General features: G+C 50.3%; 1 protein-coding gene across 12 annotated transcripts in view; it reads right to left on the bottom strand.

The window, feature by feature from the left end:
* Nucleotides 1-1,314: 1,314 nt before the first annotated feature.
* The window catches only part of GALNT6 (polypeptide N-acetylgalactosaminyltransferase 6), a 34,908-nt gene continuing 17,399 nt past the window's right edge, over nt 1,315-18,823 (bottom strand). For 11 of the 12 annotated variants that reach the window (XM_047740675.1, XM_047740668.1, XM_047740677.1 and 8 more), the window contains 8 exons: nt 12,846-12,995; nt 11,385-11,619; nt 7,813-7,930; nt 6,041-6,241; nt 5,357-5,488; nt 4,663-4,764; nt 4,015-4,167; nt 1,315-3,039 (listed from right to left, as the gene is read on the bottom strand). In XM_047740675.1, the coding sequence (XP_047596631.1) occupies nt 2,926-3,039; nt 4,015-4,167; nt 4,663-4,764; nt 5,357-5,488; nt 6,041-6,241; nt 7,813-7,930; nt 11,385-11,619; nt 12,846-12,995 (1,205 nt within the window). In that variant the 3' untranslated portion in view covers nt 1,315-2,925. Of the gene's footprint in view, nt 3,040-4,014; nt 4,168-4,662; nt 4,765-5,356; nt 5,489-6,040; nt 6,268-7,812; nt 7,931-11,384; nt 11,620-12,845; nt 12,996-18,823 lie in introns of all 12 variants that reach the window. The other variant, XM_047740680.1, reaches the window with a different exon arrangement.

Here is an 18,823-nt window from a genome sequence, read left to right as displayed (position 1 = left end):
TAGTGGCACAGGGGCAGCATCAAGGTTTTATGCAAGATGTAAGGTTGTTAACACTAAGAATGGTCAGAGGGGTGAATTTTAAGCAATAGTGTAAATACTGGGTTGGGGTGAGCCCAGCCTTAGCTAAGGGGAGGCCATTAACCTTTCTACCACCCCATCAGTGCCTTTTCCCTCTTCTTGACCACCTACCTTCCCTAGGCTTCCCTTCACCCCCAAATCTGGGCCTACTCTCTAGGTGTGGTGTGTGGTTTTTTTCCTCTCTTCTGCTGCCCCTCTCACTCCCTGTGAGTCACTCTTAGCTGACTACCCCCAGGAGATGTTATGCTGTTTTTGTGTAGGGGTGAGGAACCTTGGCACCGCAACAGTGCCCCTTCTTTGGGTGTATAAGCTAAGACTGGGCTGAAGAGCTGTTGAGTGATGCCATGGGGAGGAGGGATATTGGGATAAACGGCAAACGATCAACATCTGATAAACATTTGGATGTTTAGTGCAACCAAGAGTAGGGCTAGGACCAGAATTAGGAACTATGGCTCCCTGTGGTGTACCCACATTGGGATGGCCTTCAAAGCCTTCTCAATTGGGCCCCGACCCACTGTTCTACAGGGTCGACTTACACAGCTGGTACAGTGCCAAGGGCCTACAGTTTTCGTTTCTTTAAAAACCAGAAGAAATCAAATGATACGATCAGCCTGGATTATTTTCATCTTTATACCAATGCAGTTGTAAAATGTAATTTAAGAAATTTTTCGTGAAGACAGAAAGACCTAGGTCCCATAAAAGTCATGGTGTGGCCCTAACCCTCCAGCTTCTGTATCCACTGCTCCTTCACCCTCATGTCCCGTTGGTTTTTCAGAGCCACTTGCGGCGTTGTCTCTCTGTGACTTTTCTCACTCTAGATGGGTGCTTGTGTGAGATGCCCCCTCAGGACTCATCCCTGAGGCCGAAGGTCAAATGTTACCATCTTTGTGAGGCCTTCCCCCAGTCCCCTAGACGGAAGGAGTGTTCTTTCCATGTCACCTAGCACAACTCTGAACATCTCCAGGCTTGTCCTGACTTGCTTCCACCTGCTTCTCCAGCGAGAGTGAGTTCCACGGGGCAAGAGTCTCATCTTACATCTCCTTATGTCTATGTGGGCTTGACACACAGTATGGTGGTTAGATCGGGGGCCAGAGGATGTCTGGGGACAAGAGATAGTGATGTGACAGAACTTTCTAGATGTGTGTGGCTCTCCACAGCCTGAATCAACAGATTTGCCAATGGATTGGCTAAGGGACAATGTGGGGGGAAGAGGAACCAAAGGCAAGTCTCCTTTACCAATGCCATAAGACCTTTATTTTCGCTGGGATCTCAGGTCCAATTTTCTTTCCAGGAAAGAATTTCTCCTTTCCTTTCCCCACCCCTGGCCGTATCCTGGCCACTCTCTCCTCTCCCTGTCTGGGCTACCCCAGAATGTTTCCCCTACAGGGTCCTGAAGGCTCTGAAGGAATTTACGGACTTGTGCGGGGAGAGGAGGCTGTGGTCCCACAGCGCCATCATGTGGTGATGTTCGAGATGACAGCCTGCTGCCAAAAGTCCTTCTGGAAGGAATGGGACACCTCCTTTGGGCAGCTGGGCTCTCTAGTTCAGGCAAAGCGGCCAGGCGTGATGGGGTCCATCTAGCTTGGAGAAGAGCTGATGCGCATGTCGGGTCTGCGCCATGTGGGGACTCCATGTGGGCACAGCAGATGAGGCCATTTCCACGGTCATGCTCTATTCTCTACACGGTCTCCGCCGCCTCAGACTGCCCAGGGCTCTTGCTAGTCTCATCTGAGTTCTGGTCTCAGGTTGCCAATACCTTGCTGTGTGGTGTTGGACAAATTAGTCATCTGGCCTCGGGTTTACGATACGAAAACAAGAGGGTTGGACTAAAGCAACAGTTTCAAATGGTGCTCACAGACCTTTAGGGGTTCAGGGGCTGTTGAACTCTGTCTTCATTTGACCTCAACTTTGCCCACCACCAGTGGGCTTTTCACCTACGTTATATATGGGGCATTGGAAAAAGGCTTCTGGGACTGAGGCCTGAGACTCACTGTTTGCATGAGCTTGCTTTCAGACTACAACCCAGGATCCCCAACTGTGGTCTCCCTCATGGCTACCTGATGCTGCTGTTCTAGGCTCTGCAGAGGCCGGCCAGCCAGTAGTGATCAGCACGGAGGGGGGAGAGAATGGGAAGGCTGATGGCTAGGTGTTTAGTGTTCTTGTGGTGTGGTGGCAGGAGGGCTGGTTCAGCATTCGAAATCAAGTCTCAGTCTTGGCTCCCGCCATCCACTAGCTGTGGGACTACAGACAAGCCCCTTTTCCTCTCTCTGCCTCTGCTTTCTTATCTGTAAAATGGGCCTGGTGGTTCCCGGCCTGTCTTTCTCACAGGGTTACTGTGCAGACGAAAGAAGATAAAGGATTTCTGTCAGGGTGCTTTCTGTAAACTAATTGGCTCTAGTAATTTCAGGCAATATCAGCAGGGAGACTCTTGTAGATCTGTAGTCTCTCTGTTCGAAGGTACTGCCTCACTAGTTCTGTGGGTGCCCAAACGACCAGGGACTCAGGACGTGGCTGCAGAGGTATTTTTCTGGAATTCAGCATTGCTGCCTTGGGGCCTACCCAAGTTGCCTTGTGCTTGAAACTCTGTTTCAAGAACAGGAGGTAAGCTCTAGAGCTAGTATCATATGTTCCAGTGGTTTCTTTCATCAACGTGGAGGACGGAAAACGGGCCCTGCGTCGTTGCAAGGAGTAGAAAGATCCTGCCTTGATATCCATTGGGTTTAGAAATCCATCTTTAAGGCCTACAGAGAAGCTGATCAACAGGTTCTCAAATATCAGGTTCCCCAAAATCCTATTTCCTGAGAGGCTTGGATCCCCATGGGAACCCCAATGGGGGTGATTGAGGACTTAGTTGAAGAGCCAGTGCTGGTGGGGGTCACTGGGGTTGCAAGGGGCCATGGCTGGCTTTTTGTCCTCAGATGTCAGGCAGGTACCAGATCCCAAGTTCCTGATTAGCCGGTCCTAAAAGAGGATACAGTAAAAGATCAACCTGGGCTTCAGATCTCTAACAGTGCTACTAGGGGGCAATGAGATGGGGAACAATAAGGAAAAAGCAAAGGAAATGCAACAAGACACAAAGAGGACATTTCTAAATTTCTTTCTTTGCATGCCAGCTCCCCTGAGAGGATACATTCCTGAGTTTCCACCTGGGTCCAGAGTCAATCTCCCACTTCCAGCTTTAGCCCGAGCAGCTGGAATAGAGGAAGGCGGGACCATGGGGCTAATGCTCTCAGGGACCCCTCTTCTGAATGGCCAGGCTCAAAGGCCTGAGCCCCTGCTGCCTACTCCCACCTTCTGCCTTTGGTCATATTTACAGCCTTTCTTATGGTCCGTATCTGCTTTGGAGACTGGGGTATGGTGGGGTGTGGAGGCCTATGGGTACTGCTAGTCTGGGTCCACTATTCTAGAAGTTACATTCTGTATCCTGAGGCAGTATGGTATACTAGAAAGACCCCAGGCTTTTAAGTCAGAATGATTTAGGTCTGAATCCCAGGCCTGCCATTTACTAGGGACCGGCCTTGCAAGCCTCATTGGGCTCATCTCCACCCGGGGCGGCGCTCCCTCCTCGGGAAGAGCCTCTGGAAGAGTAACCATTGTAGGTGAGTGTGAGATTTGTGCCCGGTGCACACACGCCAGCAGGAACCGTGGGTGAATCTTCACCTGCATCTCCTTGGCTTCAGCCTAAAAATCCTTGAGCCACGACAGCGATGGCCGGGGACCCTAACTCCCAACCTCAGCTTCCTATCAGCAGAGCCTGACCTCGCCAGACGTTCCTTACGCCCCAAGAGCCCTGCCCGGGACAAAGCCCACTGTCTCCATCCTCTCCACAGTGTCTTGATCTTCTTGATCAGCTGAAGATGCAGAAAAGAAGGAAGGGGTGGGGGGCAGCTGTGGCCGCAGGCTCTCGATTCTGAGCTTTCTGGGCAGCTGACTCACCTGGGTCAGTTCCCATTCCTCATCCTTGGGGACTTGGCTGTTTTTGCCAGTGAAGTGACAGCTCCTCAGGCCCAGGGTGCCAGCACCGGCGTGTAGACACAGCTGCTTCGCAATGTTGTGGCGAAGGTCCCTCTGGGTTGTGTACTCAAAGTACTAGAAGTCAAGACAAGAGGAGGTGGAGAGTTTGCCTGCTGCCTGCCAGAGCCGAGCGCCCTGAGATTCCAACCAGGAATCTTGCTTCTGGGGTAAGCATGTGAGGGGGCGCCACACCTCAGTAATTCAATGAGCCTCCTTCAGGATTTTTACCAGATCTAGGTTTTTCTGGAATAATGTTACCTAATATATGTATTTTTAAAAAGATTTTACTTATCAGAGAGAGAGAGAGAAAGCACAAGCAGGGGGAACAGCAGAAGCAGACTCCCCACTGAACCGGGACCCCCACCCCCGCCACCATACGGGGTTCAATCCCAGGACCCCGGGATCATGACCTGAGCCGAAGGCAGACGCTTAACCAACAGAGCCACCCAGGCACCCCGGGAAAGGACTATCTTGAGTGGATAAAAGAGGCCTGTGGAAAGAGGAGTTGTTCCAGAAGCAGGCTTCGGTGGGGCCTGCCTGGTACAGTGGGGGTACGGTGGGGCCGCGTACCTGATTGCCACCCAGGCCGTGGCAGGTGTACATGATGAGGGGCTTCCCCCCGTGGTTGTTCTCACCCACATCCAGACACTGATTGGTGCCGAGGTTCTGGATCTGCAGAGCGGTGAGCAGAGAGGGGAACTGGAATGGCACCGTTAGGAGTGGTGTGGTTTGTGGTGTGGGGCTCAACTAGAATAAATCTGTGTGGCTGGAATTCTCCTCTGCTCCTTAACCCGCACCCCTGGAGATAATAGCAAAGTGAGGTGCTGAGCCCAGAGGCTGGGCACGGGCAGGCTGCCAGGTCTCTGGGAGAAGTTCTCGGCACACAGGAATTTCCTTCTGAGCAATGATTCTCCAAGTGTGATCCCCAGACTGTCAGCCTCCCCTGAGGACTTGTTAGAAACGCAAATTCTCAGGCCCCATTCCAGTCCTACTGAGTTAGAAGCCCGTGTTTTAACATGCCTTCCAGGTGATTCTGATGCAGGTGAATAAGAACCACTGCTTAGGGGTTGTTTCCCCCTTACGAGGTTTTAGTTATCTCTAGAAGCCCCAAAGGAGCCTGCCAGTCTTCCTTCGGGTAAAGGAGTGTAGAGAGTAAAAACCGATTCCTGTTTGCCATCCCTGGGTGGGGTAAGTGGTCCTGAACTGCTCTTGGGGTGGAGGTTTCTTACGATGATGGGTGGGGAAGTTGGCTTGGGAGACTTACAGCTCCGTAGAAGGTAGGCTTCAGGTCGGGAACAAACATCTCTGGGTAGATGTTGTTCAGGAACCAGGAAAAGTTGTGACAATGTAGTTGTTCCCTCAGCTTCAGTCGTTCCGAAATGTCCCCGAAGGATTTCTGTCAACCAAGCCAGCCCCCAAAGAGTCAGTCCCACCGGCCTTGACCTGCTTGTACAGTTGAAGTAGCCCAGAGTTTCTGGGGTCCCCTTCTTCCAGAATGGGTCTCCTGCTCAGGACCTGTTGGGGCTACTGGCTTAGCCCCACATCTAAGCACCCCTGCCGCCCCCGCTTTGGCTTTAGGACCCCAGCCCATAGCCTCCTCCCTCCTGCATCTCCTGTGACTCCCCTGTCAGTTTTCTCCCAGACCTCATTTCTGAGCCTCTCAGAGCAGACCCCTTCCTCCTGTGAGAGGTTCTTCAAATCAGTTCTCCCTCCCCTCCTAAAAGATGCCAGGGCTCTCCAGGCGGGGACGACAAAACTCTTCTCCTCATCTCCCGTCTTCAAACTCTGGCCTCCCGGGGCTCTAGCTCACAGGGTCTGAGGGGTAAAGGGAGGCACTGGTGTTGGGGGGGTAGAGACGGGCGGGCCTCTACCATTAAGCCCTTGACTAGGGTCTGGGTTGCTGCACTTTTCTTCACCCCAAACCCTCCCGAGTACCATTTCCTCTCACCTCTTGGGCCATCTTCGCTGCCTGCATATTTCTCCGGTAGAAAATCTCCTTGTAGCTATCCATCCAGACCTCAGCCAGGCGCACCTGGTTGCGAGCAATGACGCTGATGCCCTTGGGGAAGGTGTGAGGGCTCTTGGTACGGAACACGTGGCCCACCACAGAGCAAGGGATGATCTCCAGCTGGCCCCCGCACTGCCACACCTGCCACAAGAAGACACAAGATAGGGCTTTCAGGGGGGTCGTGGGTCACTGGTCACTGCCCACCCCTCCCAAGCAGCTGTTCTAATCCCAGGGCGCTAGGGTCAGGGAAATGCTGCTCTCTCTCCTAGAAAAAAGGACATGGGGGCGCCTGGGTGGCTCAGTGGGTTAAAGCCTCTGCCTTTGGTTCAGGTCATGATCCTAGAGTCCTGGGATCGAGCCCTGCACCGGGCTCTCTGCTCAGCAGGGAGCCTGCTTCCCTTCCTCCCTCTCTGCCTGCCTCTCTGCCTACCTATGATCTCTGTCAGATAAATAAATAAAATCTTAAAAAAAAAAAAAAAAAAAAGGACATGGACCAGGAGTCTTCCTAGGCCATGACTATGCTCTATGATGTCAGTTCAACTCTGATTTACGTAAATGGAGGTCTGCAGGGTCCTAAGGGTTGTCAGGGTCCACTTTAGAGAAAAGACGGTTGGCTAACTTTGTGTCTGTATACCTACTCAGAGCTTTGGTCCCTTGGCTTGTTGACCTGGAAAATGGGATTTTTGTCAGCTTACCCAGGTGTAACGGGAAACTCAAGCTCCCTCGAATCAAGATACACTCGTGATCCAATTAGAACACAACTGCATCACTTGTAGCAAGGCTAGTCCATTTCCAGGTGGGCTGAGCCCGTCACCTGAACCTTTAGCACTCCACCTTCCCAGGAGACTCAATGGAGGGCGGAGGCCCATGAATGAGCCTAGAATCAGAACCCTGGGAGGTACAGGAACCGACCTGGGGACCCTTCTCTAGGCTAGTGGGATGATTGAAGACGTCCCTCCCACCTGGGTTCTCTCTTTCTTAGGTTTTATGTTAGTAGGCATGTTGTTATTCATTTTAGTAGGGCAGCAACAGAAATACACGGTCGTAGTCATAGTAACACAGGCATTGGTGGACATGCTTGATACGTGCCAGGCACTGTGAGAAGTGACTTCACACACGAGCTCATCTACTTGCTAATTACCTCTCCCCTTAGCGTGGGGGATGTGTGCGGACTTCACGGAGAGGAAATTCTTTCTTCCTAACCTAATCCTGATTTGCCTTATTCCCGGAATCCCTCAGAGTTTGGGCTGCCATCTTCAGTGATGCTGAATTCGCTGAGCAGAGGGTAGGAAAACTTCAAAGGCCACCAGGGCCTGTGTCCTCTAACCTGGAAGGGGAAATCCAACTTTTCCTGAGGAAGGACAGTGACTGCTGACTGACCTGTTCCGCCTTCACCCTAACACTTTTCCCACAGACCTCATGAAAGACGTCACCAGGCCCCACACGTCCGGTTCCTTTACCACTATCATCCCTTCCCTCTGAGGAGCTCAGTAATTTGTTCTGAGTTGTCCAATCTGATTCCCAAAGCCCTCCCTGCACAGATGGGGGGGTGGGGAGAGCAGAGGAAAGGTGCCACCAGGATGGGAAACAAACAACCTTTTAAGCCCATTTCCAGCTGTGATAACCCCAAGGCTGCCACGGCCTGAGAGACAGGGGCTTAGGCTGTCCCCTGGGCCACGGTGGCTCCCCCATGAAGCCCTCTTCACTCTCACCCGGAAGGACATTTCCACGTTCTCCCCTCCCCAGATCTCCATCTGATTATCATAGGTACCGATGTGCTCAAAGTAGGACTTGGAGATGGAGAAGAGGCCGCCAGCAAACGTCGGGGATCTGCGGAGACAGAGGGAGAAGCACGTGCATCTTTATGGAGGAAAACAAGCAGAAGCCTGGTGTGGAAAGCTGTGGCCTTGGTGCTAGGCTACCACCCACCACCTACCACCTCCATTACCCCCTCCTCCCTGTCCATCCCCCCCAACCCTGCCGCCTCCTTCCTTCTTTCCTGGGAGGTGCAGCCCCACTTCCATTAACTTATTCATTCAGCAAACGTGCACGGGGCCTTATTGTGTTCTTCCCACCTTCTGGGACCAGGCCAAGGAGAGAGGTATTATCATCCCTCTCGGAAAGCCACTCATTCATTCGTTCCTGGCATGTTACGTCAAACACAGCCCACCGGGACCCATGCTGCACGTGAGGCAGGCAGCCGAGAAAATTCTCATTGGCTGACAGCTCAGTCTAGCAGCCGATGGGAGAGGCACACCATCCTCTTCTTTTTCGCAGCAAAGTTCCTAGAGCATTGGAGATACTCAGTTATTGGAAGCTGTGTGAAGCGGTCTTCGAAAAGAGGGTGCAAACCGTGAACGAATGAATGGTATGACCCAGATGGACCCCATTCTGTTTTGGAACCCCTGGTCCTTTTCTAGGGACTAGAAAGCCATGGTGTTAGAAGGGCAAAGTCTTGCCGCACCAGAAATTTTAGCTTTGGGGGAAAGCTGCCAGCTGCTCTGAGCCAAGGAAACTGATAAGAGATGCTCCTGGAAACAGAGGAGGAAGTGAGGGAAAATTCAGCTCAATTTGGACTAATGGGTAAATCTGGAGGTTCCAAGGAGCTTCTGGCTTTCCAACGAAGGCAGGGAGGTACAGATACACTGTAAGTGAAATGGGCAAAAAAAAAAAGTCTCATTCCTAGACCTCACATACCATGTTGCTCATAAGAGAGGCCGGGCTAAGAGTTGAGTGCAGGCTCAGAGCCTGAGGAAGACTGAGGCAAGGAGTCTCTAGAGAACCATTAGCTGTTGGCGGCTGCACCCTGGCCAGCCTGGCTTGGATGGGATTTTGCTGCCCTCAGTGGATGGCTCCAGGTGCTACACTCAAGCAGAAAGAGACTGAAACCTTCTGGGTAATTCCAGAACCTATCAAAGTGCTTTACACACAGCAGGCACTCCATCAGTGCTCACCAGACTGGACTGATGGGTCCAGGAGCCTGACCTTGGTGACCCCCTGTGGCTCCCAAAGTAGGAGCTAGCTCCCAGAGCCACTTTCTGGAAGGAATTTCACTCAGAAGACTCTCATGCTCAGGCAGATTTTCTGTCCCTGGTTCTGGCCTCTCCCAGGCATTCTAAGCCCTCCCACCCAGTAAGTCCTGTGAAGGCTCAGAGAGTCCTGGGACTCCAGATGATTACTTTGGAGCTAATCTGCTTCTTCTTGAGGGTCTCCCTGACCTGGGCCGTCTCTTGGCCTTGAGAGGTCTCTCTGAGCTAGAAGGCGCTGACAAATTATCTCTGAGGATAGACCTTACTTGCGGACTTCACTGTAGACCCACACCCAATGCCCTCTGGCAACTCCCGGTACTTCCTAGGCCCTTTTCCTCTCCTCTTAGGCACCTGCCAGCTTCGAGAGCGAGAGCGGAGGATGGGAGGCTACTGCCCGCAGGCCTCCTGGTGGGCTACCACGCAAAACGCCTGGGGTAAGCCATGCACACGGCCAGGGCATCTACACCAGGGAACAAATCCATTCCTCAAACACTGGAGCTTTGTCTTCTAGTGGCATGGTCCTCAGACACCGGAGCAGGGGACAGCAGTGATGGGCAAGGGCCAGGTGCCCTGTCCCTGACTCTGCCACTGTGTGCCTGGCCCCCAGTTTGGAGGAGGGGGGCTTTGTTGCCGTGCACACCAAACAAAAGACATCCATGAAACAAGTGCTGGGTCGGTAGGGACTTCCAATTCCTTTTCTCTCTCCCGCCTTCTCTTTTCTTCTTTCCCTCTTCGGTTGCTTCTTTTCCTCCTTCTAATGTAGTCAGAGCAAGTTGGCTAGTCGGGACCATGGGATGCCTCCCTGTGGCACCCACAGGGTCTACTGAGGCTCTGGGTGGCATTTCTTAGGATTTGGGCCTGCGGAGGGGAAGGGACTGCAACCCTTTCCTCCTTTCAATCCTTCTCTCTTACCTCTCTGTTTACCGATCCCCAACCTTTGCTCCCTCCATCCCTGAGGTATATTCAGTTAAGTTTCCTGGTCAGTATGGGAAAAAAATGGCACAGACAATCCCAAACCAGAGCGCTCTCTAAAAGTCACTCTCCAGCTCCGGTTGGCTGAGGCATCTGTTAAAATAAACTTGTGGGGGTGCCTGGCTGGCTCAGTCAGCAGAGCACACGACTCTCGGTCTCAGGGTCATGAATTCAAGCCCCGTGTTGGGTGCGGAGCCTACTTAATAAATACATAAAATAAAATAAACTTGTGGTCCCTAACAATGCCAGAGGGCAATCTGGAGAGGGAAGGATATGGTGGGTGAATGCGGGGCAGACCCAGCTGGGCATGAAACAGTGGGTCAACTGGGGCACCAGGGTGGCTCAGTCATTAAACATCTGACTTCAGCTCAGGTCATAATCCCAGAGTCCCGGGATTGAGCCCCGAAACAGGTCCCCTGCACGACGGGAAGCCTGCTTCTCCCTCTCCCACTCCCCCTGCTTGTGTTCCTTCTCTCACTGTGTCTCTGTCAAATAAATAAACAAAATCTTTAAAAAAACAAAAAACAGTGGGTAAACTTTCAAGTATCCACGCCATAGCTCAGGGGTGGGCACACTAGTATGGCCTACAGGCCAGAGCGGGCCTGACCTCGTAAGGCGCTGGGCAAAGAATGATTTTTACATTTTTCAATGGTGGTTAAATGAAAACAAACCAACAAGGAAGAATGTGCAACAGACTGTATGTGGCTGGAGGACCCCAACGACTTGCTGTCTGGCCCTCTACAGGAAAAGTTCAGGGCTTTGGTAACACATTGCAAACAGCTAAACACATGTCTAGTTTCCTTCAATATGTTTCCAGGTCTTTCAAAGACAGTGACCTGGGAGTACAAGACCTGCTATTACAAGGGCGATTTGACAGTGGCCTCTACCCTCCATCTCTCTGCACCTCTGCATGTAGCTGTCATGAACTTCTACATGTGGGGAGCAATAAGAAGACAAGCTATGTAAAGCCCTCAGTCAGTGCCTGGCACACAGTAAGTGGTGAAGAAGAGCGGTGGGTCATAGTGGGAAGCAGCGCAGGGCCGCAGTTAGGGGCGTGGGCTTTGGATCCTTATTCCACCAGGTGCATTGTCTGAGGCTGACTGCTTCTCCCTAGGAGGCTGGGTTCTCCCCTGTAAAGCAGGCTAATTCTCGTACCCACCTCAGAGGGGATGAGGAGTAAGGAAGCTATACCACATGCTTCGTGGCGTGCCTAATACACGTGGACCTAAGACTGCCCGGGTCCCTGGAAGCCAGCTGGGGGCTCAGCAGGCTACGGTCCTTACTTGATGGGGTAGGTCTCATCTTTGCGCCTCTGCTTCTCATGGGCGGGGAGAGCCTCCCAGCCAAAGGTCAGACTCCAGTCAAAGTTGCCGCGGCTGTGGACTCTGCCCCTCGGGACGGGCTTGGAGAACTCAAAAGTGTTCAGGTCGATGGTGACGATGTCTGGGCTCACCACCGCCGTCTCCTCCTCAGCAATGCGAGCCAGGAGGGGCTCCAGCCAGCCGTGGAAGCACTCACCTGCAGGTCGGGACCAGAAGACAGCAGTCAGGGTTGTGCCCCAGCTGAACCCAGGCCCCACACCCACAGGGAGACTCAGGAGGGCAAGAGAACCTTCCCGATACTCCCTAGTGTTAGAGAAATGGAGGCAAGTGCCACAACTGTAGAAAGCATAGAAAGATCTCCAGAGGCCCTCCTACCTAACCCCCTCACGCAACCGAAAGGTGGAGGTAACTGTGAAGGGAAGAATGGAGGTCTGAGGGGAGTAACATGGTCAACTCAAAGGATCCAAAGCACAGGGAAGGACCCGGATGGGTGACCTTTCAGGGTTTCCAGCCTGTCGGCTGATCAGCCCTCCAAGTGTGGATTCAGAAGGAGGTGTCCCCTCTTCCAGAGGGACCGCACCTCAAGCTTCAGCTCTGGTTCTGGAATAATAATCCACTTCACTCATCTAGCCCTTTGAGATTTTCAGTGAACTATAGAGATTACTTTATCTGGCCATTGGTGAGTAAGGTTGGTATCTTCATTCCTACTTTACAAATGGGGAAACTGAGGTTCAGTTACTGGCAGAGCCAGAAGGCCAACCCAGGTCTCCTGACTCCGAGTCTAGAGTTTTCCCTAATACATATCACCGCTTTCAGGGAACAATTTCTTTCCGGACAACGGAGGGGAGGTGTCTGGGTTTGGGGCAAAGAGGAGGCCTTTTGCACTCTGTGTGGCCCTATGCGAGAGCTCCATACAAACTAGTTCCCATGAGTGACAGGAGGCTCTCTGCCGGCTGAGCTCAGAATGAGGTACTGAGGGGCGCCTGGGTGGCTCAGTGGGTTAAGCCGCTGCTTTCGGCTCAGGTCATGATCTCAGTGTCCTGGGATCGAGCCCCGCATCGGGCTCTCTGCTCAGCAGGGAACCTGCTTCCTCCTCTCTCTCTGCCTGCCTCTCTGCCTGCTTGTGATCTCTCTCTGTCAAATAAATAAAATCTTTAAAAAAAAAAAAAAAAAGAATGAGGTACTGAGCAAGCAAGAAAGAGAGAGGGGAGTCTGGGGGTTCCAGAGCACATCCTTGGACTGAGCAGAGGGCATGCGAAGCTAGCTAAAGTGAGTCCCAAGCCTCCTTTACTCCCAGAAACAGCAGGGACCTTGGTGATGCCCTGGCCCCTCCAGATCTTTGCTCCGCCTGGGCGCGGGAGGGGGGCGGGACAGGAGCACCCTCGGGCCTCCCGGGTTCAAGGCTGGTCCCCTTGTACTCACAGTGGGCGTCCAGGAAGGTGAGCACCTCCGCCTGGGCCACGCTGGCCCCCAGCAGCCGGGCAGTGATCAAGCCCTTCCGCTCCTCCTGCCGCACAACCCTCACGACCTGCATCTTCTTCACGTATTGCTCCAGTTGCTCCTTCAAGTAGTCTGGAAGGGACAGCCTCCTTGGTGCTGGCTCACCGCTGGGTGGTGAACCCCGTGCCCCCCCAACGGTGAGCACCAAGCTGGGTGCACTGGGGCTCCCACCGGCCCGGACACCTACCAAAGGAGGCGATTCCCTGGGTGTGGCCAGCGCCTGTGCCCCCCAAGCCCACCGGACCCATCCTGCGCCGGTTTACCTAAGGAACTGCCCCCCCAACCCCCGCCCCGGTCTCCGAGTCAGGACCTCGGAGTCGTGGTTCTTTGGTCTCTAGTCAAGGATAAACTTCTGCCAAAGGCACTCAGCTGCCCCTGGGTCTCTGCATCTTCTCAGCCACCACCTTTTGTAACTGGGATTCCAGTCTCCTCTCCTCCCCACACCTGGGGGCCTGCGGCAGTCCTTTCTCAGGACCCCGACTCCCTGTCTCCGGGGCCCTCCCAAGTGAGTGCACAGGTAAAGCACACAAAGGCTGATTTCTGGCTTGCTGGGTCAGCCATGAGCAGTCGTGCTCTAATTCTCTTTATTAACCCCTCTGCATGGAGAAATCTTTAAGAAGATGAAAAGATACTGAGTAGCTTTTTAATTAAATTTTAAAAACCCAGGTACCAAGTGTCGGCCCTGTGGCGGTCATAGGGTGAGTTGGCCGCTCAGAGAAGTGGCGACTGCAGGGAGATGATCAGTGACCCCCCCTGGGGTTGTGCAGGGCTGGGGAGCCTGTAATGGGTGCAACCATCCTGAATTTGGGGGTGTGTGGGGGGGAGGATAGCTCTGCTGAGATCTCCAGCTCCTTCTGTGACGAGGGCTTACTTCATAACACTGCTATTCATTCTGAAATCCTCAAGGCTTTCAAAATAGCTCTCTTCTGAAACAATCTATCTTGAAACCCACTCTGAATCTTATTTAAATTGGTTTATTCACCGCTCTACGGTTCATCTGTGCCACAGTTCTGCTCCCGACTGTGCAGAATGGAGTGGCCTAGTGTTCCAGAAGAGGCAGGGGGCAGGCATGACAGAAGTGTGGCCTTTCTGTGTGGGGCTGTGGGATCAGCCTGGTGCTTAGGTCTTGCTTCACATGCAGTGTTATACAAACGGTGGGGCCTGAACTCAATTAATTTTGGGGGGGTATGATTGATTTATCCTCCCACCCACACACAATGCCCAAATACTTGAGCACCTACCATGTGTCCACCATTGAACTGGGTGCTTAAATGTCGACTTTCTTACTTAATCTTTTCTATGAAGATTAAAATGCTCTGAAATCTGGGTATTGTCCCTGATATTTAGGGGTCAAAATCAGACTCATTTGGCTTCAGCAGTCCAGTGCTCTCCAAACACGTGCTCACACACTGCCCAGGTGCCAGACATTATCCACGGCAGGGATGGGCCTGGTCTGGGTCTTGCCCTCAGGAAGCTCCTGGGCTCATAATCCAACTAGCGCCCCATGTGCTGGCTCTAACAGGAAGGAGGAGGGGGGAATGTCAACCAGGAGCCTCACCTTCTCAGCATGGCTGATGCTTCCCCTGAGCACTCACCTAACTGTGCTCAGAGGAAGTTCATGGTGATGGAAATAACCCAAGGACAAAGCATTATAGGAAGTGGGTTTTGTGGTGAGAGACTGAGAAGCACTGAGCTGTGAACCCCAGGGGGTGCTAAGCTCTACAAAGCCCTCCTCCCACGTCTTCCTTCCAGTCTCAGGTGGTTAGGCTGGACCCGGGGCTTCTCGGAGCATGAGCCCTCTGCCCTTCTAGGGGAGTGAGACAACTCCCCTAAAGAATGCTTCTCCTTCCTGTCACACCCCTGGACCCACCGGATATCTGTCCAAGATACGAGCGGAGTTGAGTGTGGAGACACAGGTGAGCCCATCCATACTCTCTTAGGTTCCCCAGAAGCTTGCCTCTTAATTCACGTTCAACAACCCACCACCCCAGCCCAACTCCATTCCTCATGACTGGAGTCTATGAGACTCCTGTGACCTTGAACACACACGCACTACTCAGTCCCCCAGTCTGAACTAGCATCTATATGCAGGTGGCTCCTAGGTCTTTTCTCCTGGCCTTGCCATCTTCACTTGGGTGTCTAACAGCACCACAAACCTAACACGCTCAAAATGGATCCAGATTGCCTCCCAACCTGCCTGCTTCTAGTCTCCCCGTATCAGGATGTGGTACCAGCATCCCTTCAGCGGCTTCAACCTAGGAGTCATGCTGGATTCTTCCCTTTTCTCACCCACCACCATCAGTCCAGTACTTATGTGCTCTCTAATAAATAAATAAATAATAAACAAAATCTCTCTCTTTTTTTTAAAGAATAAAATACTTAGAAAAAAATACTTAGGAATAAATGTAACCAAAGAAGTGAAATACCTATATTCTGAAAACTATAAGACATTGTCGAAATAAATCACAGATAAATGGAAATCACAATAATAAATCACAACAAAATAAATAAATAAGCAAATCGCAAATAAATGGAAAGATATACCATGCTTTGGAGGGGAAGAACTAATATTGCTAAAATGTCCTTATTACCCAAAGCAATCAGTGCAAATATCAATAGCATTTGTCACAGAACTAGAACAAATAGTTCTAAAATTCGCGTGGAACCACAAAAGATCCCAAATAGCCAAACCAATCTTGAGAAAGAAAAACAAAGAGAGAGAGAGAGGTATCAAAGTTCCAGATTTCAAACTGCAAGTCATAGTGTTCAAAGGCCAAAAACAGACACATAGATCAACGGAACAGAATACAGAGCCCAGAAATAAACCCATGCTTATAGGGCCGATCTATGACAAAGGAGGCAAAAATATACAATGCAGAAAAAAAAAAATAGTCTCTTCAATAAATGGTGTAGGGAAAACTGGAGAGCAACATACAAAAGGATGAAGCTGGACCCCTTTCTTATACTGTACACAAAAATAAACTCAAAATGGTTTGTTAAAGGCCCAAATATAAAACCTGCAACCATAAAATTCCTTAAAAGAAAAAAAAAAGCAGTAATCTTTTGGACGTCAACTTCAGCAATATTTTTTTTCTGGAAATGTCTCCCCAAGCAAGGGAAACAAAAGCAAAAATAAACAATTGTAACTACAACAAACCACAAGGCTTTTACACAGAGAAGGAAACGATCAACAAAATGAAAAGGCAACCCACTGGAAGGGAGATGATATTTGCAAATCATATATCCAATAAAGGGCTAATATCCAAAATATGTAAAGAACTCATATAACTCAACACCAAAAACCAAATAATCTGATTTAAAAATGGGCCAAGGACCTGAATAGACAATTTTCTAAAGAAGACATACAGATGGGGGTGCCTGGGTGGCTCAGTTGTTAAGTGTCTGCCTTGGGCTCAGGTCATGATCCCAGGATTCTGGGATCGAGCCCCACATCAGGCTCCCTGCTTGGCAGGAGGCCTGCTTCTCCCTCTCTCTCTGCCACTCCCCCTGCCTATGTTCCCTTTCTCACTGTCTCTGTCAAATAAATAAATAAAATCTTAAAAAAAAAAAAAAAAAAGACATCCAGATGGCCAACAGACCCATGAAAAAAAGATGCTCAATATCACTCATCATCAGGAAAATGCCAATCAAAACCACGATGAGATATTACCTCACACCTGTCAGAATGGCTAGTATCAAAAAGACAAGAAATAAGTGCTGGTAGAGGATGTGGAGAAAAGGGAACCCTGTGCACTGTTGGTGGGAATGTACATTGGGGCTGCCACTGTGGAAAACAGTATGGAGGTTCCTCAAAAAACTAAAAATAGAAGTACCAAACAATTCATCAATTCCATTTCTGGATATCTACCTGAAGAAAACAAAAATCTTATTTGAAAAGATATATGCACCCCTATGTACATTGCAGCATTATTTATAATATCCAACATATGAAAGCAACCTCAGTGTCCATCAATTGATGAATGCATAAAGAAGATGTGGTGTATATATACAATGGAATATTATTCAGCCACGAAAAATAACGAGATCTTGCCATTCACGACAACACAGCTGGAGCTAGAGGGTATAATGCCAAGTGAGGTAAGTCAGTCAGAGAAAGATAAATACTGTATGATTTCACTCATATGTGGAATCCAAAGATTTTATTTATTTATTTTAAAGAGAGCAAGAGAGAGCAAGCATGAGTGGGGGGAGGAGCAGAGGAAGAGGGACAAGCAGACTCCCACCTGAGCGTAGAGTCTGAGGTGGGGCTTGATCCCACAACCCTGAGATCATGACCTGAGCTGAAATCAAAGTCGGAGGACACTGAAGACATTATGCAGAGTAGAATAAACCAGAAACAAAAGGACAAACACTGAATAATTCCACTTATATGAGATACTTAGTCAAATTCATAGAGACAGGAAAGTAGAATGGGGGTTGACAGGGGCTGGGGAAAGGAGGGAAGAGGGAGTCATTGTTTAAAAGGTACAGAGTTTCAGTTTGGGAAGATGAGGGAGTTCTGGTGATGATGGATGGATGGTTTCACAACAATTTGAAGGTATTAAATGCCACCGAAGGGTGCGCTTAAAAATGGTTAAGATAGTAAATTTTATGTTATGCCTATTTTACCACACACAGATACACACACAGATAAATCCAAACACTGACCACTGCTTACAAAGGTCTTGGATTCAGTTTTGCTCATCTCTTCAACTCACTTTGTACCAGTGGTCTTTTTGTCTGTTTGCTCGCTACAGCCCCGCTGCCTTATTTCTGCCCCATTAACACACCTAACCTCAGGGGCTTTCCACTTAGCAGCGACCAGCTAGAGAAGCCTTTCCTGGTTACCATGACTACAGCAGCTCCATAATTACTCACTAGCCCATCATCCTGCATCCTGCATTCTTTTTCTTTTTCCTCTAATTTCTTCAGAGCACTTATTATCTGAGATTATATATTTTCTGTCTTTCTCATTAAAAAAGTAAACTGTATGAAGACAGAGACCTTGCCCAGCAGGTTCACTGCTGTAGCCCCAGGGGCCGGCCCAGGGTGTGGTGCCCTGTAGGTAACTAAAAAAGAATACTTATTAAGCAAATCAGTGAACGCCTGCCTTTGTTTACTCTTCTCTTGGGGGCTGCCCCACTCTTCCTTGGCTTCCAAAAAAGCTAGAAAAGAACAGAAAAGCCTTTCTTGTAGGCAAGACTTCCTCTCTAATTTTTCCTGTTTTGTTTGTGTTTATTCTGTTTTCATGCCCATCTGTGTTCTTTTCAGCCTTGAATCTAACTGCAACTGGGAAATTTTTTCTTGATTAATCCATTTGGAAGGATAAAGGGATAAATAAACAAGTATGACACCCTTTGGGAATGTTCTACGATTCACTGGTCCAGATAGAACATATGAATACGGGGCCGAATTTTCAAACTTAAATCAAGATTCCTTGTCGGCCACTTTCCACTTCCAGGTGTAAGGAGGAGACAGGCGGATGAAATGAACATGTGGAAATGGAATTTCTCTACGGGCAGAAACAGAAGGAAACAGCAAAATGGAAGCTTCCCTGGAAAATCTGGGACCCAGAGTTACAATTGAGAGGCCTTCTTATATTATAAAACATGTACGGAGGTAGGAGAGAGAAGTGATAAAGCAACTTCACCTGTTGAAATCCACACTGGAGGTTGTAATTCAGCTAAAATTAGAGGCTTTGAACAGTTCCCAACCTGTATTACTAAGAGTTTAGGAGGCCACGAGAGGACCTGTCACTCCAATTCTGAGCAGCATGGGGAGATGGAAGGGGGGGCATGGAAATCTTGAGCTAATCCCAAGTGCTCCCCCAAAGGTCTCCTCCCTGGGTTTCACAGTGTGTGTCCTTAGGGCTGCCCTTCCCTCCTTCCCTTCCTATAGCA

The sequence above is a fragment of the Lutra lutra genome, chromosome 8 (assembly GCF_902655055.1).
Source record: "Lutra lutra chromosome 8, mLutLut1.2, whole genome shotgun sequence".
Lineage (NCBI taxonomy): Eukaryota > Metazoa > Chordata > Mammalia > Carnivora > Mustelidae > Lutra > Lutra lutra.
Note: the sequence above shows the minus strand (reverse complement) of the source record. Positions and strands in the feature narration are given on the sequence as shown.